This window comes from Corythoichthys intestinalis, chromosome 1 (genome assembly GCF_030265065.1).
Source record: "Corythoichthys intestinalis isolate RoL2023-P3 chromosome 1, ASM3026506v1, whole genome shotgun sequence".
Lineage (NCBI taxonomy): Eukaryota > Metazoa > Chordata > Actinopteri > Syngnathiformes > Syngnathidae > Corythoichthys > Corythoichthys intestinalis.
In genome coordinates this window covers 76886740-76913685 of record NC_080395.1, presented here as the reverse complement: position 1 = coordinate 76913685, position 26946 = coordinate 76886740, and the positions used below count along the sequence as shown (strand labels likewise).

General features: G+C 40.6%; 1 protein-coding gene across 7 annotated transcripts in view; it reads right to left on the bottom strand.

The window, feature by feature from the left end:
- LOC130918623 (adenylate kinase 7-like) overlaps window positions 1–26946 on the bottom strand; it is a 219082-nt gene that overhangs the window by 125777 nt on the left and 66359 nt on the right. For 4 of the 7 annotated variants that reach the window (XM_057840478.1, XM_057840497.1, XM_057840487.1 and 1 more), the window contains one exon: window positions 5808–5902. The exons of 1 other annotated variant lie outside the window; for it this stretch is intronic. In XM_057840478.1, the coding sequence (XP_057696461.1) occupies window positions 5808–5902 (95 nt within the window). Of the gene's footprint in view, window positions 1–5807; window positions 5903–12543; window positions 12872–26946 lie in introns of all 7 variants that reach the window. 2 more of the 7 variants (XM_057840524.1, XM_057840534.1) reach the window with 1 other exon arrangement.

Here is a 26946-nt window from a genome sequence, read left to right as displayed (position 1 = left end):
CGGAGGGCTAGGTTTCTATTAGTTTTGACCACTGTCGATGCGTGGCTAACGTGTCTTACATACAGGCTTTATTTATTCTGTGAAAAAATAGCGCTGTAGAGTGAGGAGGGTGTAAAATAAAAACTTAATGCTAACTGTCAATTTTAGCTCAGTAGACATTGCTGGATAAAACACCAAGAAGCACTGGTCCCTAATGTGCTCCAATTAAGCAGGTATCATACTGTAATGTTGACAAAGAGTCACCCGCTTCGTTAGGTTGCATTTATTTATTTTTTGGGGAACTTGTGGAACAGCCAACACACGACTGCTGTCTGCGCAGCCGACGCACGCTCAACTGCCAGAGGGACAACAACATGAAGACACGTTTCTCGCTCTCCCGCACCTCCCTCACCTCCGCACGTCATGCCGTGCATTCAGGAACACATGCAAATATCCCCACCATATTATAACCTGATATGTTACAATACATTTATTTTGAACGCTGCAAAAACTCAAAATCCTATTAGGACTTACAGTTTAGACTAACTTAAAACTCAAATAGAACTTAAAAATAGCTTGACACAAATGGAAATTCAATTGAAACACGTGGGAAAAACACCAAACTTTTAAGGGATGTGTGTTATCAAGCGTAATGGCATTTTTAGGTAAGAAATGTATATATATGTTGTTATGTTTTTAGAGTCTCCCTCAATCTGGGGCTCCATACAAGATCTCCTGACGTCCCATCCGGTGAGTGTATTGTTTGTTTGTAAGCACTGCTACAAGTCGCTAATCTCCTAGTGCTCCTCAATTTGTTTTATCCCACGGAAACATCGGCGAATCTATCCTAGGCAGGTTCAGCTCTCCTAGTGCTCCTCAATTTATTTTATCCCACAATTTAACAGCGTAAACGCCTGCTTGTGGATTAAAACTACTCTACTCTCCTCTTTAGCTCTATCTTGCTAGCCTAGCTTATCTGAGCCATGGCTAGCCCTCTGCCTTCTCCCTCCCGTCTTTTCTGCTCAGTGTGCTGTATGTATAGCGAGCACTCTGGCTCCTTTGTCGAGGACAGTAGTAGCTGTAGGAAGTGTAGCTTAGTCTCAGGGCTGGAGACCAGGGTTTCTGAGCTAGAAGCTCGGCTCTGCACTCTAGAGACGAAAGCTAATCCGAGCTATAGCCAGGTAGTAGCAGGGCCCACAGGTTGTGCTTGCAGTAGTAGGAATGCTAGCGCAGTTAGCCTCCCAGCGAGCCCCGTGCAGCCGGGGGAAATTAAGGACGGATTTGTGACTGTACGGGGGAAGCGTAGTGGTAAACACACAACATTAGTGCACCAGCAGCTTCACGTCAGCAATAGGTTTGACCCTGTCAGTGACACACCGGCTGAACCAGACACTCTCGTAATTGGAAGCTCCATAGTTAGAGACGTGAAGCACCCGGAGGTGTCTGTCAGGTGTTACCCAGGGGCCAGAGTCGGTGACATCGAAGGAAACCTCAGGCTCTTAAAGCAGAATAGGAAGAGGTTCAGCCGTATCGTGATTTCACGCAGGCGGTAACGACGCCCGGCGGAGACAGTCTGAGGTGGTTAAGTTAAACGTAGCCTCGGTGTGTAAGCTTGCTTAGTCGATGGCGGACACCGTAGCATTCTCTGGTCCTCTGCTTAATTTGATCAATGATGCGATGTACTCTAGGTTCTCATCATTTAACCGCTGGTTGTCTAGATGGTGCCCAGAAAACGACATAGTCTTTATTGATAACTGGCATGCGTTCTTGGGGAAGCCCGGCCTCGTACGCAGAGACGGCATTCATCTGACATGGGACAGTGCTGCTCTCTTAACTCGAAACATGGCCGCCAAACTTAGTCTCCCAAAGTGACACTCCAGAGTGGGGGCCCGCGCGCAGTGTTGTAGTGTAAAACACAACTCTATTAGTAGGGATCACTCGCCTCTTTCCGAGCTGTCAGAAATCAAACATTCAGGACAGAAGATAGAGACTGTGTCCGTGCCTCGTATAGTGAAGAGTAGAAAACATAGTACTATAGGAACGAGATCAAAGAATTTAATACATATAGCCCCTGATAACATATAGCCCCTGATAGCAGTGAAAATAAAATAACTCTTAATAAACATATAAAATGCGGATTATTAAACATCAGGTCAATCTCGCCCAAATCTCTGTTAGTTAATGGCTTAATTGGGGATTATAATATTCATATTTTGGCCCTGACTGAAACTTGGCTTCAGCAGGATGACTTTGTTAGACTTAATGAATCCACACCCCCAAGTCACGTGAATTTTCACACAGCTAGAAGCACGGGCCGCGGCGGGGGGGTGGCAGTAATATCACACTCTTGTTTAGGTATGAGGCCAAAAAGTAATGCTAATTACATTTATAACTCCTTTTATGGTCTAGTACTATCAATTATAGATGCTAACTGGAAGAACCAAAAACCAGTTCTTTTCATAGTGCTTTACCGTCCCGCTGGTCCCTACTCACAGTTTTTGTTAGATTTCTCTGACTTTTTATCCAGTATTTTGCTAAGCTGGGATAGAATTATGTATTTTAATATACATGTTAATATAATATAATAATATACATGTTGATGATGACGGTGACTCTCTTGGTAAGGCTTTTAATGACCTACTAGATGGGACTGGCTTCATTCAAAATGTAAATAAACCAACTCATAGTCACAAGCACACCCTGGACCTGATTTTAACCTACGGTACGGAGATTAGTGATCTTAGTGTCCATCCCCACAACCCCGTACTCTCTGATCATTTTCTAATTACCTTTCAGTTTGTGCTTCAAGATAATCCGTCACTAGTGACTAGAACTCAGATGAAAAGGACATTATGTGATCGCTCTGTTTCAGAGTACAAACAGATAATTTAGCCAATATTTGCCTCCATGTCATCTGATTATGAAGGAATAATGTCCGGCCTTGCTGTTAATGACGAGTTTGTTGATAGGGTTATGTTTACTCTACGTACTACTCTCGATGTTGTCGCTCCCCCCAAATTAAAGTTTGTCAAGCCGAGACGAGGCTCTCCCTGGTATTATGCTGAAACACGCTCTCTTACACAATCGACACAAAAATTAAAATACTTTGGCGCCGTTCCAACACAGAGCACACTCTCTCTGCCTGGAAACATAGATTCGTGACCTATAAACAGGCCTTGCGTATGACTAAAACCAGATATTACTCATCCTTAATAGATGAAAACAAAAATAATCCTAGGTTTCTGTTCAGCACTGTAGCAAGGCTGACAAACAGTCACAGCTCAATAGAACCTTATATCCCAACCACCCTTAGCTGTGATGACTTCCTAAAAAATTTTAACAATAAAATTGCAACTATTAGAAATAAAATAAATGAATTACTTCCAACTATTAGGTCTGATCAAGTGCAGACTAAAAAGTCAGAATCTCCTATAAACCCCTCTAAAATATTAAATAACTTTACCACTGTAGACCAAATCGATGTAATTTCAATTATGACGTCCTCCAAACCATCAACGTGCCTCCTAGACCCGATCCCAACCAAACTTTTTAAAGAGACACTGCCTCTAACTATTGATATTATCGTGAGTATAATAAATACCTCATTAGTTACTGGCCACGTGCCGCAGTCCTTTAAATATGCAGTTATTAAACCGCTTTTGAAAAAAACTACTCTTGATCCTGATATCTTGGCCAATTATAGACCTATCTCTAATTTACCATTTCTCTCCAAAGTCCTTGAAAGAGTGGTAATCAAACAGCTCTGTCAGCACCTACAGGACAATAGTTTATTTGAACATTTCCAGTCTGGCTTTCGAGCTCATCATAGCACTGAAACTGCATTAATCAAAGTAACTAATGACTTGTTACTCGCCGCTGACGTTGGATTAGTCTTGATCCTGGTTCTGTTGGACCTGAGTTCAGTCTTTGACACAATCGACCATAATATCTTATTGCAGAGACTAGAATGTGACATAGGCGTTAGAGGAGCAGCCCTCTGCTGGTTTAAATGATATTTATCTAATAGGTACCAGTTTGTCAATGTAAACCAGCAATCATCACAGTACTCTAGAGGTAGTTATGGTGTGCCGCAAGGATCGGTCCTCGGGCCCATCTTGTTTACGCTGTATATGCTTCCTCTTGGTAATATCATCAGAAAACATAGCATTAACTTTCATTGTTATGCTACGACACACAACTGTATTTATCAGTTAAACCTGAGCAGATCAAGCAAGTGTGTCCGAGATATAAATACCTGATGAGCACTATCTATCTTCTACTTAACCCTGAAAAGACAGAAGTCCTTATAATAGGCCCGGAAACTGTGAGAGACTCTTTAGCTGCCCAGATTGTCACTCTGGACAATGTAAGTGTAGCACCTAACCTAACCTAACCAGCACCACAGTTAAAAACCTAGGAGTTTTATGTTTTTAAGTCTCCTGACTTATCGTTTAAAGCTCACATTAAACAAACCTGCAGAACGGCCATCTTTCACTTGCGCAACTTAGCCAAAATTAGAAATATTTTATCCAAAAGCGATGCAGAAAAATTAATTCACCCGTTCGTTACATCGAGATTGGATTACTGTAACTCCCTACTTGCAGCTTGTCCTAAAAGTTCTCTAAAAGGTCTTCAGTTTGTCCAAAACGCAGCAGCAAGACTTTTAACAGGAACCAATAGAAGAGAGCACATCACCCCTGTGCTCCAGGCCCTTCATTGGCTTACAGTCGAGTTTAGAATTAAATTTAAAATCCTCCTTCTTACATTTAAGACCATTAATGGGTTGGGGCCATCTTATCTCACCGATGCTCTGGTTCCATACCGCCCCAACAGAACACTCCGCTCTCAGAATGCAGGTCTACTGGCAGTTCCCAGGGTTTCTAAAAGTACTGTCGGAGCTAGAGCCTTTAGCCACCAAGCCTGTTTTATGGAATCAGCTTCCAGCTAATATTAAAGAAGCCGAGGCAGTCTGCACATTTAAGATTAGATTAAAAACGCTCCTATTTGACAAAGCTTATGGTCAGGCTAGTTGAAGTCGGAGTAGACTCATAGCCATCTAATCTGGCTAGCTGGACCTCTTCTTGTTCCTTTATTCCACTGCATCTTTACAGACTGTAACTTCGCCTGCTAATTCCCATTAGCAGTCCTGGGGCTTCCCGTCTATCCGTCCTGGAATTGGATCTCTCCTGACTGTGGTACTCCCCAAGGTTTCTCATTTTCTCCCAAAGACTCTGGAGTTTTTGGAGTTTTTCCTTCTTGACATGGAGGGTCTAAGGATGGGGGATACCCAGGACTTGAACTTTATTTATTCATCTTTGTTGCTTCATTTGCTGTTTCTGATTGTGTATCATATTGCCTCTGCAAAGCCCTTTGAGACAACCTTGTTGTGATTCAGGGCTATACAAATAAAATTGAATTGAATTGAATTGAATTATAAGATCTAAACGTTTTATGAGTGAAAACAGTGAATTCGTCTTTTTTTAAATGTTTTATTCTAGTCAGAGCTGAGATGCAATTTTTGGCTGTTTTTAACAATGTACATCGAAAATAAAGACATTGATTGACTGAAAGTGGTTCAATGTTAGATGAAATGTCTTGTTTTCTCATGTATATTTATAATTGCTCTTTACCTAAAAAAAAAAAAAAAATGTTATATCCGATTACTTGATGAAACAATCGAATTTTCAGTCGATTACTCGAAAACTAAAATATTTGATAGCTGCAGCCCCAAATGAAAGTATAAAAGAAGCTCCTCCTCTGGTGCTGCTCCAATATCTTCAAATGAGGTTTAGGACAGTGCACCTGAAAAATGTTTCCCAAATACTTACAGAATTAATTGGCTCACTGCATGCCCAAGTCATGACTGTAGAAATGAGGATGAACATCTTTGTTTGCTGAAAATTGGATTTTTTATCATGGAGGGCTGCAAATACACAAAACATAAAATTAATCAAATGTTTGAAGCAGTCAAATTTGCAGCAGAAGACAGTTTTATAACTGAGATGTCTCTTCGGTTTACTGTCGTGAAATAGTGGACCCAATTGCGGAAAGCGCGGAAAAAAGGCAGGCCAGCAGGCGTAAAATAATCGTACGTATGACAAAAACACAACACCATAGACTTCATAATGGTATTGACAGGTCACTTTGGGCACATACTGCGCCTCCCCTTCAAGCAGTGGGCTCCCCACATCAAGAGGAGCTATTCACAAACACACGTACGCAGTGATCTAACGCCGGATTTCTTGTGAAAAAGAAAGCTGTACCGCATACCAACAGGAGGGATTGTCTCAGGAGTGATTTGTTCGAGGATTCAAGGTAATTATTATATTTTTCGTACCATGCATGAATATTGAAACGTTACGAGAAATTAACTGCTACGGACTAGCATTTTCCTTTTACATATTTACGTAAAATAAATGCTACCTGCACGGATTTTTTCTTTTAACCAATAATCGAGTCTGTTTTACGTCCATATCTATAAAGAATTGAGGGATTTAAACATTTTTTCAAAAGAATTTAAACTTAAAAAGCTCTTTGTTTTTGTAAGGCAGCGCCACAGTGTGACTTGAAGACGAGCAGCACATTCGACATTTACTTAAAGGGCAACTGAAGAGCTTTTCGGATTTCGCTCTTGCGTGTTTTACTCTGTTGAATTGTATTAAATGTATCATTTGCTGTCTCAAAAAGTCACATTAAAAATAATAATAATAATTGACCGCGTAGTTTTTGAGTCATGGCCATAGCAACACCATAGCAACGAGGGACGCGCCGCCCTGCCGACCGCTACCTGATGACGTAACTTCCAGGGAGCCTCGCCACTACTCTGAACACGGAAATATAGCACCACGCTATCCTCGCCATATATTGCAAACATTTTCTGGGTTTTACTCGTGAGATTCGTCATGCCCTCTCGATGTGTAGCGATGAATTGCTCACAGGAAGACTCGAGTCTCTATGAGTGGTCCAAAAAAACTTCTCCTGCAAAGGTTTGGACCGTTTTCAGGAGCATGCATACAGGTCCCCAATCGGCTCATTGTTTTTATCATTTCAGCTCAGCGACGACAGCTTTGAAAACCTACAACAGTGCAACCTTGGTTTTACAAAGACATAAGTACAGACCTTTACTGGCTTTCATGATTCTAAAATTTGATGCACTTCTGTTGATAAACGAGGGGACTCCTACTGCCTGTTTGTTGAAGCGCGACATTTTTTTGTTGTTGCTCTTGCCCTGTCATAAGCAGTGTTGTTAATAACGGCGTTAGAATATAACGGCGTTACTAACTGCGTTAATTTTTTCAGTAATGAGTAATCTAATTAATTACTTTTCTCATCTTGGCAACGCCGTTACCGTTACTGAGGCGGGAAAGGAGTGCATTACTATGTTTTACTATTAAGTTGTTTGAATAAAAAAAAAGTCTGAGAGAGACGGACTCACGGAGACGAGAGAACAGAGCAGGAGTGGGGAGGATGCCATTGCAAACGCCATGCTAGGTGGCTCCAATCGGTCTTTGTCAGTCACGTGCCCAAACTAGCGGACACGCCTCCATGCGCCATTTTGAGTGTACCACGGATGTAAGCAAACCAGAACAGGAGTAGCTCCGACGCCGCATTACTGCTTCCAACTTCATCGCTGGATATAAAATAAACTCCCTCGTTTACCTGAGTGTAGCAATAGCCTACAAACTACGCCCACATGATACGGTAGATATCACATATTATAGAACTAGATGCAAATGACAGACACGGCTGCATTGGCAACATGTTTTATGGACTACATGCGTTAGTAAACAGCCGCCATCTTAAAGCAGTAGACCTCGCAGGAAGTCTCTGATGTAGAGATCCTTCCTCGCGAACCTAAGTAACTTTTTTAAAAATTTTATTTTAAAATGCTCCTAAATCGGCAAAATCTTGACTTAAATCTATCTTTACATGATGAAACAGTTTTAAAACTTACACATGTTTATTGTTGAAAGCTGACAGAAGGGAACTAATGCAATAACGGGAGCAATTTTAAAAACTTTAACGGTTGATTCACAACTTTAAATGACTTCCACACATAGCAAAGGTTACTATCTAGTTATCGTAAGACCCTTGTGTCTAGTTGGGTGGAGGGTAAAGAATTGGGCTAGGGCCAATTGTCCCCTAAACCCTTTAAACTTCACATTGTGTGACCTTTTTTTTTTTTTTTTTTTTTTTTTTTTTTTTTTGAGAAAAACAAACATGGAAATTATCACTAGTTACTTTGCCAAGTAACTAATTACTCTTACATTCAGGTAACTGAGTTACTAACGCAATTACTTTTTGGGACAAGTAATTTGTAACTGTAATTAATTACTTTTTTAAAGTAAAATTAACAACACTGGTCATAAGTAGATAGGTTTGCCGACAGGTCGTCTACTCATGTGATTTTATGACTATATCAATACGTATTATGTAAATTCAAATGTTCCCAGCACCAAATAGGTCCTTGGCTCGTTGTTTTTTGGCCTGTCACAGGGTAAATATAAAGGCTATATATAAATCAATCCACCTGCCAGGCCCTAATGTATCAAAAACATCTCAATAAAACAATGACTGTTGTACTACAGCATCAACATCAAGGTCTGCCTATTTGAAGAGCATCAAATAGATGCTGCTTTGACTGGGGTATTATTATTTGATCACCAAGAAATTATTATTATAAATTATTATATCAAAATTAGGATTCATCCAATATGTTCATGCTGCTGTGATTTTTTTTTTTCCCAGGAAGCCAAACATAAAAAATGAAGCGGCGGAAATCCTCAACACGATGAAAAAAAGTGTTGCAAGTCAGTCGCCACCCAGTTTCCCATAATCAAGAGGGAGTGGGTCAAGTCATATGAGGACCCAAGTGATGTGGCGTCCAGCGATGATGACTGAAGGGATCCTATGAGGCCTGCCAGATGCTGAATTTCTTCTGTCTGCGACATAAGTTGACGATGACTTAGGAGACATAAATGGAGCAAATTTTGATGACATGAAATCACAAACTAGTCATATATACAGTACACATTTTTAAAAGAAAAATCGGTAGGAGCTGTCCCATTACCTAATATCCAGTTTTAGCTATGTGGAGAGCATGGAAAACATATACAACCATGTAATCGCATTTTCTCAAATAGAAAAATCACGATGCTGGACTTAGGCTTATCACTCACTCTCCCGTTCATGAAGTGTCGAGCTGTCAATTGGTGTCATGACGACATCTGCTGTGTCAAGTAAATCGTTGTCATCTAACGCCTCAGGTTCAAACATGTAGGTATTAATTGTAGATCATCTGTCCTGGGAGCCTTTGCCATCGGTAGCGTCACCAAAGAGCGATCGTGAATGGTTACCTTTGGTGGAAATATCACTGATATAGTCATTGCTGCTATGCTAGTTGTGGATCTTCTGTTGCGTCAGGGAATTTACATCACACTTCCGGGTTTGGGAAGGGTCATTTAACGGACTGCAAAAAAACTTTAAAAAAAAAACGCAAATTATCCTTGCAATTACGTTTTGATAATGTCATGGTTGTTTTGACGAACTCGTCCGAAGTTTATATTCGTAAAATTACACCAAAATCGGGAAAGCTCTTCAGTTGCCCTTTAAAATAAAATCTACCGGCTCCGTTGTTTTGCTTTTAACCAAGAATAGAGACTGTTAACGTCCATATATATAAAGAATTCTGGGCTTTAAGCATTTATTCACAACAATTTAAACGTAAAAAGCTCTTTGTTGTGGTAAGGCAGCGCCACAATGTGACTTAAACCTTGTGGTTACATAAAAAATAAAGACGAAACATACAAATATCTACCAAAATGGTAGACATGTTAGAAGTGTAATATCCAAGTCATTTCAGAATTTTTTTTTTTTTACTTCCAACCACTCAAAATGTTCAGTGGCATCAGAGCTATCCATACATATCATTTGGCGGAAAACACAGACAAGACTGAAAAAGCAGTTTCTGCTCTTGCACTCCTCTTGAAAAGAAACTGCTGTATTTTAAGGCAAAACAACTGTTGTGTTTGAAAGAACAATATTTCCATATGCTACCATAGCAGATTAATGGCGCATTAAGCCCCCGGACGAAGTTCAATTTGTCGGTTTTACCCTGAAAACCTCCGTTTACAGATGTCGCACAACCACTTTTGTTTCAACCCAGCCATAAAATGAAGGCAGTTAATTATACAGTGGGGCAAATAAGTATTTGGTCAATTGTGCAAGTTCTCCTACTTCAAAAGATTACAGAGACCTGTAATTGTCAACATGGGTAAACATCAACCATGAGACAGAATGTGGAAGAAAAAAAAAAAACAGAAAATCACATTGTTTGATTTTTAAAGAATTTATTTCCAAATTACAGTGGAAAATAAGTATTTGGTCACCTACAAACACGCAAGATTCCTGGCTGTCAAAGAGGTCTAACTTCTACTAACGAGGTCTAACGAGGCTCCACTCGTTACCTGTATTAATTAATGGCACCTGTTTTAACTAATTATAGGTATAAAAGACATCTGTCAACAAGCTCAGTCAGTCACACTCCAAACTCCACTATGGCCTGACCAAAGAGCTGTCAAAGGACACCAGAGACAAAATTGTAGACCTGCACCAGGCTGGGAAGACTGCATCTGCAATAGGTGACTTTTTTACAGACATCATTTTTTTCATTGTGGCGTCATTTGTTTAAAAGTTTAAAATATGCGAGTGAATAATTAAATGATTCCAAGCTAAAAAAATGACATTTTAGATAATAAATACAGTGGGACAAATAAGTATTTAGTCAACCACTAACTGTGCAAGTTCTCCCACTTGATAATATTAGAGAGGCCTGTAATTGTCAACATGGGTAAACCTCAACCATGAGAGACAGAATGTGGGGCAAAAAAAAAACAGGAAATCACATTGTTTGATTTTTAAAGAATTTATTTGCAAATCATGGTGGAAAATAAGTATTTGGTCAATACCAATAACGGAGGCAAAATGTTTTCAGTAACTCTTCACAAGCTTTTCACACATTGTTGCTGGTATTTTGGCCCATTCCTCCATGCAGATCTCCTCTAGAGCAGTGGTGTTTTGGAGCTGTCGTTGGGCAACACGGACTTTCAACTCCCTCCACAGATTTTCTATGGGGTTGAGATTTGTAGACTGGTTGGGCCACCTTAGGACATTGAAATGCTTCTAACGAAGCCACTCTTTTGTTGCCCTGACTGTGTGTTTGGGATCATTGTCATGCTGAAAGACCAAGCCACGGCTCATCTTCAATGCCCTTGCTGATGGAAGGAGATTTTCACTCAAAATCTCTCGATACATGGCCCCATTCATTCTTTTCTTTACACAGATCAGTCGTCCTGGTTCCTTTGCAGAAAAACAGGCCCAAAGCATGATGTTTCCACCCCCATGCTTCACAGTGAGTATGGCGTTCTTCGGATGCAATTCAGTATTCTTTCTCATCCAAACATGAGAACTTGTGTTTCTACCAAAAAGTTCTATTTTGGTTTCATCTGACCATAACACATTCTCCTAGTCCTCTTCTGGATCATCCAAATGCTCTCTAGGGAACCGCAGATGGGCCTGGACGTGTACTGGCTTCAGCAGGGGGACACGTCTGGCAGTGCAGGATTTGAGTCCCTGGCGGCCCATTGTTTTACTGATAGTAGCCTTTGTTACTGTGGTCCCAGCTCTCTGTAGGTCATTCACTAGGTCCCCCTGTGTGGTTCTGGGATTTTTGCTCACCGTTCTTGTTATCATTTTAACGCCACGGGGTGAGATCTTGCATGGAGCCCTAGATCGAGGGAGATTATCAGTCTTGTATGTCTTCCATTTTCTAATAATTGCTCCCACAGTTGATTTCTTTACACCAAGTGTTTTACCTATTGCAGATTCAGTCTTCCCAGCCTGGTGCAGGTCAACAATTTTGTCTCTGGTGTCCTTCGACAGCTCTTTGGTCTTGGCCAATCGTGGAGTTTGGAGTGTGACTGACTGAGCTTGTGGACAGGTGTCTTTTATACCGATAATGAGTTAACACAGGTGCCATTACTGTAGGTAACGAGCCTCGTTAGACCTCTTTGAGAGCCAGAAATCTTGCTTGTTTGTAGGTGACCAAATACTTATTTTCCACTCTAATTTGGAAATAAATTCTTTAAAAATCAAACAATGTGATTTTCTCTTTTTCCCACATTCTGTCTCTCATGGTTGAGGTTTACCCATGTTGACAATTACAGGCCTCTCTAATCTTTTCAAGTAGGAGAACTTGCACAATTGGTGGTTGACCAATTATTTGCCCCACTGTATATATATTTGAAAATGAAAAATATTATACTAAGTAATTATAACTTTGAAAAGGTCAAAAGTCACAACAACTATGAAGAATTTATAACTAACAGACTTTACGTAACAACCAAACTGAACAATACTGAAAAGCAACAACATAAACTCGAACAACAAACACTTTTCAGAATGAACAAACAAACAACAACAACATGAACATTTTAGACCTTTTTTTTCACAATTTTTGCAAATTTTTAACATGTGCTTGTGGCACATGAGTGTACCACAACTCACACAAATGTTTGAAGCAATTAGGGTCCTTGTGCCGAGTCCACACTGCTTTCTTTTGCGGGTACCTGTGGGCTGCGCTGCATCTGGCTCTGCAGTCGACATCGGTTCTGCTGGCTTCGCTGGCCTTCTTCGACTCACCTCCGGCGTGATGAGCGCCGCGCCCAGTTACTCCAGAAATAGCCGTCTCTTGTTAAGTTTATTGTTTTTCCACCCTGGGTTGATGTCAGTAAACACCACGTAGGCATTGTAGGCCGAGACGTCCAGAAGGTGGTAAAACAGGCACATCGGCCATCTTTGTGCCCGCCGGCATGTTGAATCGGGAGCCACATGCCTGCAAAAACACACGCGAAACATCAGATGACGTCAGATGACATAACAGCTTTGATAAACACTGTGACAAAGACACAACTTGTGCTTACCTGGTCCAAGCGGTCCACAGCTCCTTTTGATCTATTACAAACCAAAATGATTTTTTTTTTCCCAATGTCCTCCACCTCTGCCTCTATGTGTACAGTGCTCAGCAGACGAAAATGTTTCCCTTTTTTGGGGCTATATGACACAACAGTCCCTTGTGAAGCAAAAGAGGCTTGAGTAGAGCGCCCTTACTGCGGTTTGAGTTATTTCTGCAGGAAGCTCCGGCTTCTTCCTCCTGATAGTCCCAACAAGGGCAATTCTCCTTGTTTTGAGTTCATTTGCCAGTGGGATTGGCGTAAAAAAGTTGTCAGTGGTGATGGAGTGACCATTCAGAGAGTCACTCAGTCCAAGCACAACGTGCATGCCCACGTTTGATACACGGGTGCCCCCTGGAGGCTTGCCTGTGTAAATCTCCAGCTTCCAGGCATATGCAGTTTTGACGTCGCAAAGGACCCAAATTTTCAGTCCGTGCTTTGCGGGCTTCAAAGTTATGTACTGTTTGAACCCGCAACGCCCCCGAAATACAATCAGCTGTTCGTTCACGCAGACTTCACGGCCGGGGTAGAACATTTTTTGCAGACGAAAGTTCCAACTGCTCCATAAGTCCGCAATGGGTGACAGCTTGTCTGGATGATGACGTCGTGGTCTTCTCAGTTTGTCATCAAACCGCAACATAGTGTTTATGTCTCAAAATCTGCGGAGGCACATGGCATCTGCAAACATTGCACGTCCGGTTTGGCCGCTCCATAAACTTTGCATTGCCTCATGCCTCGAGCGATACACTCCAGCCAATATCAAAAGTCCAATTTATGCACGTAGCTCTTGCACGGTAAGAGTACACGAATTAGTAACGGTCCGGTTCCCTTGCACGTTTGTCATTTGGACCATTTTCTCAAGCTTCTCTTGGTTGACGAACAATCCAAAAGCTGACTCGATGTCGCCTACCCTGGCTATAGCGTACATCGTAGCTCTGGGTTCAGGGATCGTAGGGGCGTCAAAATGCCCCGCCACATTGCGGCTCGAATGCCAGATCATTTTATTTTTTGAAATCCAAACCTGGTCATCGTTGCCCTGCCGCTCGCCGTCGGATTGCTGTAGATCCTCTCCATCTTTGTCCTCTTCGGAGTCGACCTCGGAGTCCGAAGACTGTTGGTCGTCATCCGGCTGGCAATATGGAGAAAACTCCCCGTAAGATTGCTCTTCTGGCGTTTCCGATTCGTATTCTCTTTCATCATCATCACTGCTATCCATCACATCATTGCTGCTGTCCAAAATTGCCGCACAGGCTTCCTCTTCACTGAACCTCTTCGCCATTGCTCCAATGTGGACTGCAGTGGGCGGTTACTCGAGAGTTATATGCCAAGTCCTTGACCAATCGGGGGATCAGAAATTCAAGTGCAAAGTATAATACTTGACGGATCAATTGAGATTCAAACAATGTGACTTATCCATCTGTTGAAAGCAGAGCCAGTGTTTCCGCCGATCTCGCATTCAAAAATAAACAGACGTGCATGCGCGCAGACTACAATTTTCAAAGGATAACTTTTTTTTTTTTTTTTAAGAATTTGCCAGCAACCCCCACACATAAACACACACCTCTAGTAGCAATCCTGACCATATTTCCTGCAGAAATATAAACCAGCTTGCAGCCCAATGCAACGGAGCACAATCATTTGTTAGTATCTAGCGACCCATAATGGTGTAGGGGTATAAACACTCTCAACACACATTTTTGCCATGCACATGTCATTCGAGCCTCAATTGAATCGATTATGTGGTAATCACGGGAAATGCATTTTTACGCATCAGGTTTACAGTATATTAAAATATACGAATTATAATGGGTGTCTATGCTGCCATTTTGGTAGATTCGCTACGTTTCAGCATCAAATTTATTAACACCCAGCAGCAAAGGGTTAGAAAGGTCAGCATGGTGTCATTTTGAAGTTCAGCATATTTTAGACACGTCCGGGGACATTTTAACCCCTAGTGTTTTTTTTTTTTTTTTTTTTTGTAATGCTGTGCCTTTGATTTAACAAAAAAATTGCGAAAATTTTGCGAATTGACCAAAATGGCAGACGATACCGCATAAGGTTGAAGACATGCATCGTGCTTCGAAATATTTACGTAAAATAAATGCTACCTGCATGGTTGTTTTTGCTTTTAACTAATAATTGAGACTGTTTTACATCCATATCTATAAAGATTTCAGGGATTTAAGCCTTAATTCACAAGAATTTTCAACTTGAAAAGCTGTTTATTTGTGTTTCCACTCGGTCAGCTTTGACGAAGATAGGACCCCTATTAATCGGCCCCGCACCCAAATGTCCCGTCAATACCATTATGAAGTCAATACCAAACACACTAAAAATTTGAGAGGAAGTAACATAAGTCTCACAAAGATTTGTCAAGGGAACTAAATGCAAATACTTTGTCACAAGACAACGTGGAACAGTGTTGACCTCTTTTCTACACGCACAGTCGACCAAGGTGGCCTTAATCCAGTGGAATCCTTCAGAACGAAACTGGACAAGCTTCTTAGTGCCATACCTGATGGTTCCTTCCCACTAAGCGGTCTATGGATTGCATGCACCCTAGTTACGTGATAAGCAGTTCACTTGAATAAACGAATCCATTCCGGTTCGTTCAGTAAAAAGACTCATTCAAACAAATCGTTCAACTAATCGTTCGCTCTCCTCGTCCCCCCACTCACACCCGCCCAAATGAATTGTCATTAATGAACAGGAAGTGACGTTGCCAAATGAATAATCAAAGACCGCTTAGCAATATAACTGAACGGAAAGTGACATTGCTTGGTCCCTCCCCCTCTTGCCCACAGGCACATCATTGGCTCCTCATTGGCCACTCGTAGTAGATTCCGAAGTGAGTGACAGACTGTTTTCGCTGCGTCGTCTCTCCCCAGCCGCTGCAATACCGAGGAGAACTTCCGCGTCATCTGTCATATTTCAATGGGATCAAAGGCTCGTGCTTGCATTTTGATTTAGGACACAGTTAAACATTTTCCTTTTTTTGGGGTGTGGGGGTGGTGGGGCGAACAGACTTTCTCGAGCATGATATCGATCACATATAGAGCCTACCCACGTACCACGTGCTCGCTGTATGGTTCCGCCCACTTGTCCGTCAAAACATAGTGTTAACCTGTTACGGCTACGTACATTTCTCCTATTTACGGCGTGTTTTTCTGCTCCTTAACATTAATAATCAAAATGGTGAAGGCGTGTGTGGCTGTTGGTTGCACTAACAGAGAAGATGGAAGGAGAGACTTGAAGTTTTACCGTATTCCGAGGGATCCAAAGAGGAGAGCGAAATGGACGGCTGCAATTCGACGTGAAAACTGGGCACCAAAAAATCACCACAGACTATGTAGTAGTCATTTTATATCCGGTAAGATGCATTTAAGATATACTGGGGGTTTTGGGCTGACAAATAACCACAATTAAGATCATTGCGAGGCTAATCGCCGACAACATACACGTATGTATGTCGTGAGAGTGCTATCGCTAAACCATATAAACATTAAAAGCCCTAGCTCCATTGACAAATGACATGAAATACATTAGACTTGACAGTGGATGTTAGCAAGAACAAAAGATTTTGAATTGAAAATTTCGTAACTCACCTTCCGAGCACAAGATTCCTGCCGAATTTTCGTGTACGAGGACCTGTTTCACCCAACCAGCAACGTAGCATTTATAAGCCTCCAAGCTCTTAAAGTTTTTCAAACTTTCGTGAGAATAGGCTGATTTTGTGTGGACAAGATAGTTGTAAATATCAAGGTCAGGCAGAGACGGCTAAGGCAGCCGGTCAAAAATCATCGATTTAGGCATCAAATATGGATCTGGCGACTGTATAGAACGAAGCTTTTCCACATAACGCCTTTTATGCAACACATCCAGTGAGTTTACGGCATCAGAAAGCACTGGGTCTTCCATGAAATGCATTTTAAATTCCTCGATCAATTGAAACCAATGCTAATACAGAGACAAAATGACGGACAAGTGGGCGGAACCATACAGCGAGCACGTGGTTTTATGACGTCGGTGGGTAGGCTCTATATAACCCCCTGCATCACTTCTGTTCACTCAGAACTTGACCTTGGCTTACTGCTTGACAAATTGCTTTGCATTCAACCTGTGCAACATCACTTGTTTAGTTGTAATAATCAACAGCCTTTTTAAAGGCTTGTATACATTTATATTTTATTATTGTGTACTATATCACATTATACGCATATCACATTACACCTTTAAAGGTTAAAAGCCTACCTTAAAAGGCTAGTGTATTTCGTGTTTAAATATAACACCTTCCGAACTTTAAGGAGTGTTGTATTGTATTTGGCCATTCTCTGGCAACTTCATTTAGTGCAGTGGTCTCAAACCGGTCCTCAAAGGGCCGCAGGGGGTACTGGATTTCATTCCAACCAAACGAGACAAATACCTTTTCACCAATCTGGTTTCTTACAAGTGTAATCAGTTGATTGCAATCAGGTGCTGCTTATGTTAGTAGAAACCTCATTGGTTGAACTGTTTGTGCTGGATCTGTTGGAACAAAAACCAGGACCCACTGCGGCCCTTTGTGGAGTCGGTTTGAGACCGCTGATTTAGTGAATTCAGCGACATTGCCTATTAGTTTTGATATGTAAACAACAGCTACTTTCTGCCTTTAAGCTTCACACTGCAACTTTTGGCCATCTTTAATAACTAAAAAGCTGATAAGCGACTTTTTCCCATTTTAATCATTTCATCATATTCTGTTCTGTCTTAGGAAGTCTTACACGGTTGAGATATTACCTTTATCTAGCTTCTGCCCTTAATCATATATCGTGTTGTCATCAAGTGACTTTTCACAGAGCCAGTGGCGACTTGGTTTTTGTTTCTCTTGTTTTTTTTTTTTGTTTTTTTTTGCAACTGTCATTAATAGTAGGCCTATGGATTGCAAACAAAAAAGTGGCGCTTCAAAGCGAAGAGCCAAAAAAAACAGAGAGGCGAAACAGGCTGACATCTTAAAAAATGTGCCTTCGATTTCTGGCTTTTTTGATAAGCCAAAGGATTCCAATGTTGATACCAATGTTGATAATGTCATCAGTGGTCCGAGTTGCAGCAGTGTAGAGAACACCACTGATTTGATCATGCCGGAGCCCACACAGATCCAATCCGGTGTAGACCAGGCCTCTCAGGCTCAGGCTTCAGGGCCACACACAGAGCTCAGTTTCCACCCAGAAGCTGGGGACACCATCTCCAGTCATGGATCTTCTGCTTCATGCTCAAATACCACAGCCATTCCAGACTCGTGTACTCTTACAACAGCAGACTCACTGTCAGACCAGGAGGAGTACACTGAGACCAGTATCCTATTAGCAGCTAGGACCTCAAACTCCTGGTGTGAAACCGTTAATGACCCTGCTTTGTGGCCAAATGCCATTACTGAACAGGCTAAGTCGATTCTGGTTAGTAGAGGAGCAGTTGCTTTTCAAAATCGGAGTGAAAAGTACCCTGCCTCAATTAGAGATATGACCATGGGGGGTGGCACTAGGAGTTTCACAAATTCCTTAGTCAAATGCTGTCTACCTAATGGTCAGTCTGTGGAAAGGCAAAGGCTCCTTTACTCACCTTCCTCTGGTTGCATTTATTGTTTTGCTTGCAAACTGTTCTCAAGTAAGTGCAATGCATTTGTCAATGGGTTTTCTGATTGGAAACATTCTGAGCGTATCGGTGAGCATGAGAGGAATGAGGAGCATAGGGCTTGCGTGTTAGCATTACACAGTCGTTCCAAAGACACAGGAAGAATTGATTCTGATCTTATGAAACAAATTGATGCAGAAAGGCAATACTGGCGGGACGTTTTGAAAAGAGTTGTTGCTGTAATTCAGTTTTTGGGAGAGAGGGGCCTTGCGTTCAGGGGAGATGACGAGCAGTTTGGATCACCTCACAATGGTAATTTCTTAGGCATTATCGAACTGTTGGCCAAATTTGACCCTTTTCTAGCTGACCATCTCCAAAGGTTTGGAGGCAAGGGCAAAGGCTCTGTGTCCTATCTCTCATCCACAATCTGTGGGGAATTTATCCACTTAATGGGAGAAAGAACAAAGGAAGCGATTATCAGTGAGATAAAAGAGGCCAAATACTTTTCTGTTATCGTTGACTCCACTCCCGATCTTGCACATGTGGACCAACTCACTTTTATTTTCAGATTTGTTGAAGCTGGGGGAGACGTTGTTGAGCGGTTTCTGGGTTTTGAGCCTATTGAGAATCATAGCGGGAGCAATTTGGCTGAGTGTGTTGTTGCAATGGTGGAGAACCTGGGCCTAGACATAAGTAACTGTCGTGGCCAGTCTTACGACAATGTAAGTAATATGTCAGGAAAGTACAATGGAGTTCAAGCTCATCTGAAACGTATAAACCCATTGATTTGTTATGTCCCCTGTGCTGCGCATTCATTGAATTTAGTTGGTGTCAATGCTGTTGACAGTAGCCCAGAAGCTGGGCGTTTCTTTGACTTCCTGCAATCTTTGTACACATTTTGTGCCTCTTCAACACACAGGTGGGGAAAGGTTTTCAGAAATACAAATGTGAAACTCACACTGAAGTCCTTGTCAGGCACTCGCTGGAGTGCAAGAGCTGAATCAACAAATGCTCTGTGGAAATATTATGCACAACTGAGAGATTCACTGAACAATATTTCCAAAGATCCACAGGAGAAACGTGACACTAGAAGTGAGGCCTCTGCACTTTGTGGCAAGCTGGACACCCGAGAGATAGCTGTCATGGCATACTTTTGGGATACAATACTGCAGCGGTTCCAAGCCACAAGCCTGCAGTTACAGAAGCCTAACATCAACATAAATACGGCAACACAGCTTCTCAGTTCTCTTCGTGATTTTGTGGCAGCACAGAGAGACAATTTTGCCCATTTTGAAAGATCAGCCTTAAGTGTTACTGATTCAGTCTCCCAAGACTACAGACATGATCTCCAGCGCACAAAGAAGCGCAAACATATGGCTGATGAAAGTGCAGAGCCAGATGTTAAATTAGGTGGAAAAGAAAAGTTTCGAATTGAAACGTTCAATGTTCTAATTGACAAGCTTGTGTCCTGTCTTGACCATCGGTTAACTGCATACACACACTTGACCAATCTTTTTCATGTTCTTTTCATGCCTGATAATATGTCAATCAGTGAGCTCACTTCAAGGTCCGAAGCACTTGCTGCAGCATATCCCACTGATCTAACCATGAGCCTGGCAGATGAACTTGTTCAATTCAAATCATTCATTCCAAAAGAACAAAGATGCCCAAATACAATGCTAAAGACCGTGGTAATTTTGGATTTGCATTCCACTTTTCCAAGTCTTTACATCGCACTTAGACTCTTCTTGACTCTGTCAGTTACGAACTGTGAAGGGGAACGGTCATTCTCCAGAATGGCTCGAATAAAAAATGAGCTCAGGATGAAAATGACCCAAAATCGTCTGAACTCCCTCTCACTTCTTGCAATTGAATCACAGTTTGTGCAACAGCTGAACTTTGATGAGTTGGTAGATGATTTTGCACGAAGGAAGAGCAGAAAGAGACTTTTGTAGGGGAGTGTGTGTCGTGGGGGGGGGGGGTTGGGTTGTTATGGGCTCGGAGCGGGAGGGGGGGAGGGGGGGGGGCCTTGCAATCTCCTTGCCCCGGGGCCCAGACCCACCTTAATCCGGGCCTGCTTCTATGCAATTTAGTTCAACCTGCTAAACTAAGTGATAAAACCTTTGATGAGATTGTAGCCACACTAAAGGATTATTATGAGCCAAAACCGCTGGTCATCGCCGAGCGTTTCAGGTACTGCAAGTGTGTTCAGAAGAGCGGCCAGACAGCGACAGAATATGCTGCTGAGCTACGCCAACTCGCTGCTAAATGTGATTTCGGAGACAGGCTGGATGAAGCTCTACGTGATGGTTTCGTCAACGAGGTCAGTTCTGAGGCTTGCCAACGCAAATTACTCTCGGATTACAGACCGACTTTTGCTAGAGCTGTGGAGCTCGCTGTTAATATGGAGACAGCCCACCGAGGTTTTTTTTTTTTTTTTTTTTTTTGGGGGGGAATTTTTTTTTTTTAAACAAACTTTATTTACACAAAAACAAATACAAACAGAGTGAACAAATCACATACAATCAACATATATACATCAACAACAACAAAACAATAAATAAAAAGGTGGGGGTCAATTTTAACACAAGCTGTACTGTTTGCAAAGTCTCTCGGTCCTTATAGCCTTGGGGTTTAAACAGGAACTTAAATCGGCCAAATATAAAGAAAACATTATCCCAAAAACTTGAAAATTTGGTCTTTGATTAACATATTTAACACAATGAATGTGAAATTTTGCTAATATTAAAATAAGATTCATCACATATCTTTTATCCATTTCTGGTTCTTCAACATTGGACAGGCCAAACAAAATATGTCTAAAAACAATTTTCAAGGATGGCTCAACTTTAGAATTAATATAATTGTTCAGGTCAACCCAAAAGATGTGGGAGTAAGTACATTCCCAAAACAAATGGGAAATAGTTTCCTCTGCATTTGTACAAAACGAACATAACGTATCAATATTAATTTTAAATTTAACCATTGTTGTCTTTACAGGATAACACCTGTGAAGTAATTTGAGCGTGACTTCCTTAACTTTATTTCTTAATAAATATTTTCTAGGCAAAAGCCAAGTATGTTTCCATTCAATATCTTCGTATAAATTATTCCAATAATAAATCGCTGCAGGTTTGGAAACTATCTCCCTTTGAAGAAGTCCTCTCAAACAATGGTTGGAGGCTTCAGAGCTTAATAGTGCACATTTATAACCAATAAACAGAGACTTTGGATCAAAGACTGGCACGTTACAATTTCTACCTTTAGGAGAATTCTGTAATAATCTTCGAGAGCCCTCTGGTATTGCATCAAACACAATAGAGTATTCACGAGGCGTAACAACAATACCATAAGATAAACAAAATTCTTGATAAGTGAAAAGTTGACCATCTTCGTTTAATAGTTGACTAACTAAGAAAATGTTATTTTCGGCCCATCTTTCAAAATACAAAGATCTATTTCGATACTGTATATCTTGGTTGTTCCAAATGTAATATCTATGCGGTGAAAAATTGTGTTTATATATCATTGACCATGACATAAGAAGTTGAGTGTGGAATTTGACTAATTTAACTGGTAACTTTGAAATGTTGTAATTACACCTTAACAAAAAGTCAAGACCTCCTACAGATTTAAAGATATGTGTAGTGATGAAATTCCATATTGAGTCTGGATTTTTCAAATATAATTTAACCCATTTAATTTTAAACGATGCATTCAAAGAAGTAAAATCTAAAGCGTCAAAGCCTCCCGAAGCTACAGTATTTATCATAACATTCTTTTTTATTTAATGTATTTAGTTTTTTCAAGTAAAGTTGAATAAAATACTGTAAATTTTGATACAAATATCTCTTGACACATCAAGTGCCATCACTGCATATATCAATCTTGAAATACCTTCGACTTTAGAGACTAATGATCTACCAGTTATAGATAAATCCCTCTGTAGCCAAAGATTAAATTTCTTTTGGACTGAACCAATTAGGGGATCAAAATTTTCTGCCACCCTTGCACTTTCATCTTTTTCAATTATAATACCTAAATATTTGACTTTATGTTTTACAGTAATCCCAGATACATTCTCATCACAGCAGTCTTTAACTGGTAGAAGTTCACATTTTGCTATGTTCAATCTGAGGCCAGAAGCTTTATAACATCCATTGCTTTTTGAATTTGGAATTTATCCTTTAAAAATAGTGTAGTATCATCAGCAAGTTGAGTAATGGTCAAAGTTCTATTTGCGATAGTAATGCCTTCTACATCACTATTTCTAAAGTGAATGGATAGTATCTGCATAGGAAGAAGAAAAAGAAATGCTGAAATTGGACACCCCTGTCGGATCCCTCGATGAATGTAGAACCTTTTAGTAGTGCCAAATGGAAGTTTAATGGAGCTATTCGCATTTGCACATAAGGTTTTAATAGATCTCTTAAAATATTCCCCAAAACCAAAAACATCCAAAGCTTTAAACATAAATTGATGTTCAATAGAATCAAATGCTTTGTAAAAATCCAAAAAAAGAATGAAACTTTCTTCAATTATATCAGAATAATCTAAGATATCCAGAACCAACCTTATATTGTTTGTTATGTGTCTGCCAGTCATGAAGCCAGACTGAGTTTCCTCAATTATATCATTGAGTGTCAACTTTAATTTTTTAGCCAAACATCGCTAAGATTTTGTAATCATTATTAAGAAGTGATATTGGCCTCCAATTGTCTAATAACAAAGTATCTTTTTGTGGTTTAGGAAGGAGAGTAATCAAACCCTGAGTTAAAGACACAGGGAGCTTTCCGCTTTCAATACTTTCTACAAATACCTTATATAAAAATGGAACCAATTCTTTAGAAAACGTTTTGAAGAACTCTGCCGTTAAACCATCTGTTCCTGGACTTTTGTTAGATTTTAATTTCTTGATAGCGTCTTCAATATCATTTACAGTTAGAGGAACATCACACATTTCTTTATTAGCGTCTCCAATATCAGCAATATTTCCCAAAGACTGAAAAAAGTGTTCCGTATCATTCGCTAAGCAGTTAGATTGATATAGTGTTTTGTAAAATGACTCACAAGCTTCCGCTATCTTTCCTGGGTCCTCTGTAATAACTCCATCTAAGCAAAGTTTGGAGACACTATTAAAGGTATTATTTCTCTTCTCCAATTTGAAAAAGTAAGAAGAGTTCTGTTCCCCCTTTTCCAGCCACTTCCTCCTAGAACGCACAAATGCTCCTTTTGCTTTGTTAATATATAATTGGTCCAATTTCAATTGCATATTTTGAAGATTGTTTTTATCGTCTTGTGATAAATTCTCAACACCTTGAGAAGAAAGGGAAATAATTTCAGAAATTAATTCAGATTCCTCTTTCCTGTTCTTTCTTGTCATTTCACTTCCAGCTTTTCGTAGGAGTTTACCTAATTCAAATTTTAATAAATCCCAATTGGTTCCATATACATTTTCAGTACACGCTCTTGTCCAACCTCTATGTATTTTAAGTTTGATCTCATTTACCAATGACTCATTCAAAAGAAGAGAATTATTTAATTTCCAATACGAGTTAACCCTTTTCGCTTGATGACTAGCAGACATACATAACTCCATAAAAATTGTCTTATGATCCGTCAGGGGCGTTGGTAACATTTTGACATCGGTGACAAATTGAGATATGGGATCAGATAACAACCAAAAATCAATACGAGATTGTAATGATCCCGTTTTGTTTTTCCAAGTAAATTCTTTTGCTAATGGATTCTTAGTTCTCCAAATATCAATTAAATCATTTTCATGCATGAAATTTTGCATATAAGTATTATTTTCTCCAGATCTAGAAGGCCATCTATCCTGTGTATCATTCAAAGTACAATTGAAATCCCCACCCAACACTATCTTCATTTCGGCATATGAACTCACGTATGAGTCTATTTTTGACTGTAACGCATATATTAAATTAGTATTTTCTTGTTTGTTGTTATATCCATAGACATTGCCCAACAAAAATACTTGATCATTTACAGAAATAACCAAAAGAATGAAATTACCATTTGGATCAATCGTTGAGGAAATGATATTTCCATTAAATCTGTGTTTCAAAATAAGAGTTCCTGCTGAATGATGAGTCCCATGAGATGCCCACAATTTCTTTCCCCACTGAGACTTCCAAAAATTGACATCATTAGGACCAGAATGTGATTCTTGAATAAAACAAAAATTCTGCATTGAGATTACTTGCATATAAAAATACAGCTTTTCTTGTAGTATTGTCTCTTAGACCCCGAGCATTAAAAGAAATAACGGATAACGACAAAATGTAAGATCCCTAGTGAACGTACACCCTTAGAAAAATAGAAACTTTGACTATAACCCGAACTATACGGTCGCAAACTTCAAAACAGTATTATTAGCAGCTTAAGTATCATATGAAAATAAAAAAACAAAGCTACTATAAACAGCGTGATGTTCCAATTACCCAAAAGACCTTAAAGCTCTCAAATAACAAACACACAAATACCTGCAGACAATTTTTTCCCCCCCTCCTCCTCCCTTTTTCTTCCGTCTGTGGTCCCACAAAGCAAGCAGCTTACCCCTCCTTGCACATGAGTTCCACTTGCAGCAAAGGTTGACTATTCGGCGCCGGACCCTCAGGAGTAGGTTTCTCTTGAATCCCAGTCAATTTCCTTTTCCATCGATGAAATGTCAAGGGTTCACAAAGAAATCAGCTTTCTCCTCCTTGTGTGCTTGTTCCACTCGCGTTCGAAGCTGGTTGCTTTGTTCAGGATCCTCAGTAGCAAGGTCTTCCTTGAACTGCAGTAAATACATTTTTCTCTCATCGATGAAAGTTTGAGGTCCCAAGAAAAAATCTGCTTTGCTCTCCTTCTGTACTTGTCCTATTTGCTTCCAAAGCTGGTTGCACTGCTCAGGATCCTCAGGAGCAAAGTCTTCCTTGAACTGCATTCAATGTATTTCTTTTCCATCTACGAAAGCTCGAGGTCCCACGAAGTAAGCAACTTTGCCTTCCTTGCGTGCATGTTCCACTTGCGGCCAAAGCTGGTTGCGCCGCTCACGATCCTCAGGAGTGAGGTCTTCCTTGAACTTCAGCTTCCTTGCAATCAGGAACTCCGAGCGTTTTGCCATCTTCCATACGACATCTCGAAAATGCCTCATGGTGAATTGCAGGATTATGGGTCTTGGTTGAAGAGAAGATGTACCTTTTCGTTTTGGTCCAAGCCTGTGTACTGTGTCAATAACACTGAAACTTTTCTTTCTGTTCAGGAGCAATGTTTTGACATACTTTGATTACCCTTCTGCGCACATCTTCTTCCTCTTTCTCTCCTAGACCATGAAGTCGCAAATTCCATCTTCTCTTGTACCTCGCCAATTCCATAACTTTACTTTCCATATCTTGGATAGTTTTTTCCATTTTATTGACTCTTCCTTCCGTTTTCTTTGCCAGCACTTTAATATCTTTCATTTCTTCAGTAATGTGGTTAATAGTGTCCACCAAATCAGCAATTTTTTTGCTAATGTTAGCTCCTTGTTCCTCAATGGCCGTCTTCAGCGTCACAATAATAGTCTCCGTCTGGTGCTCTTCCATCGCTCTTTTTTTAGACGGCTGCTTCACTGGCGAGGGGTTTGGAGTAACAGAGGAACGCTTACCCGAGCACGAGGTATTCTGCATGTCAGGCTATCAAAAGTCCACCGCTCACGCCAGTATTTTTGTTGCTATTCAACTTTTTGCCAGGACCGCGTAAGTTCACGACTGTTTGCTACGCCGCCATCTTGGCTCCCAGCCCACCGAGGTGCGCAGCAGTTGCGGAAAGGTGATGACGTCACCCCTGTTCACATACTACTACAAGAATGCAAAGTGTCATAAGTGTGGCAAAGTCGGACATATACAGAAGGCATGCAGAACAGTGGGACAAACATTTAAAGGGTAATATAATTACCTTGGTCTTTCTGAAGGAAAGAACAAGGTTATGTTATTCTACAACTTTATTACCTTGGTCTTTCCAAGGAAAAGAACAAGGTTATGTTGTTGTGCAACTTTATTATTATTATTATTATTATTATTATTCAATAATTCTCCGCGTTTTTTTGAGCCAACGCACAGCCCAAACCGTAGCTCCGATCGGTACCGTTCAAGTATCGGCACGACCGGAATTTTCGCGCGACGATGGGAATTTTTCAAACGGCCCCGAAAAATTTTCCGTTCGCCCGTAAACGGCAATTTTCCGAAAAATTTGCCAAAAACTATCCCATTCATTTCGAATGGGAAAAGTCCCATTCACTTCCAATGGGATTTCCAATGGAATTTACATTGCATTGATGCCATTGACGGCCATGCATGTCGAATCT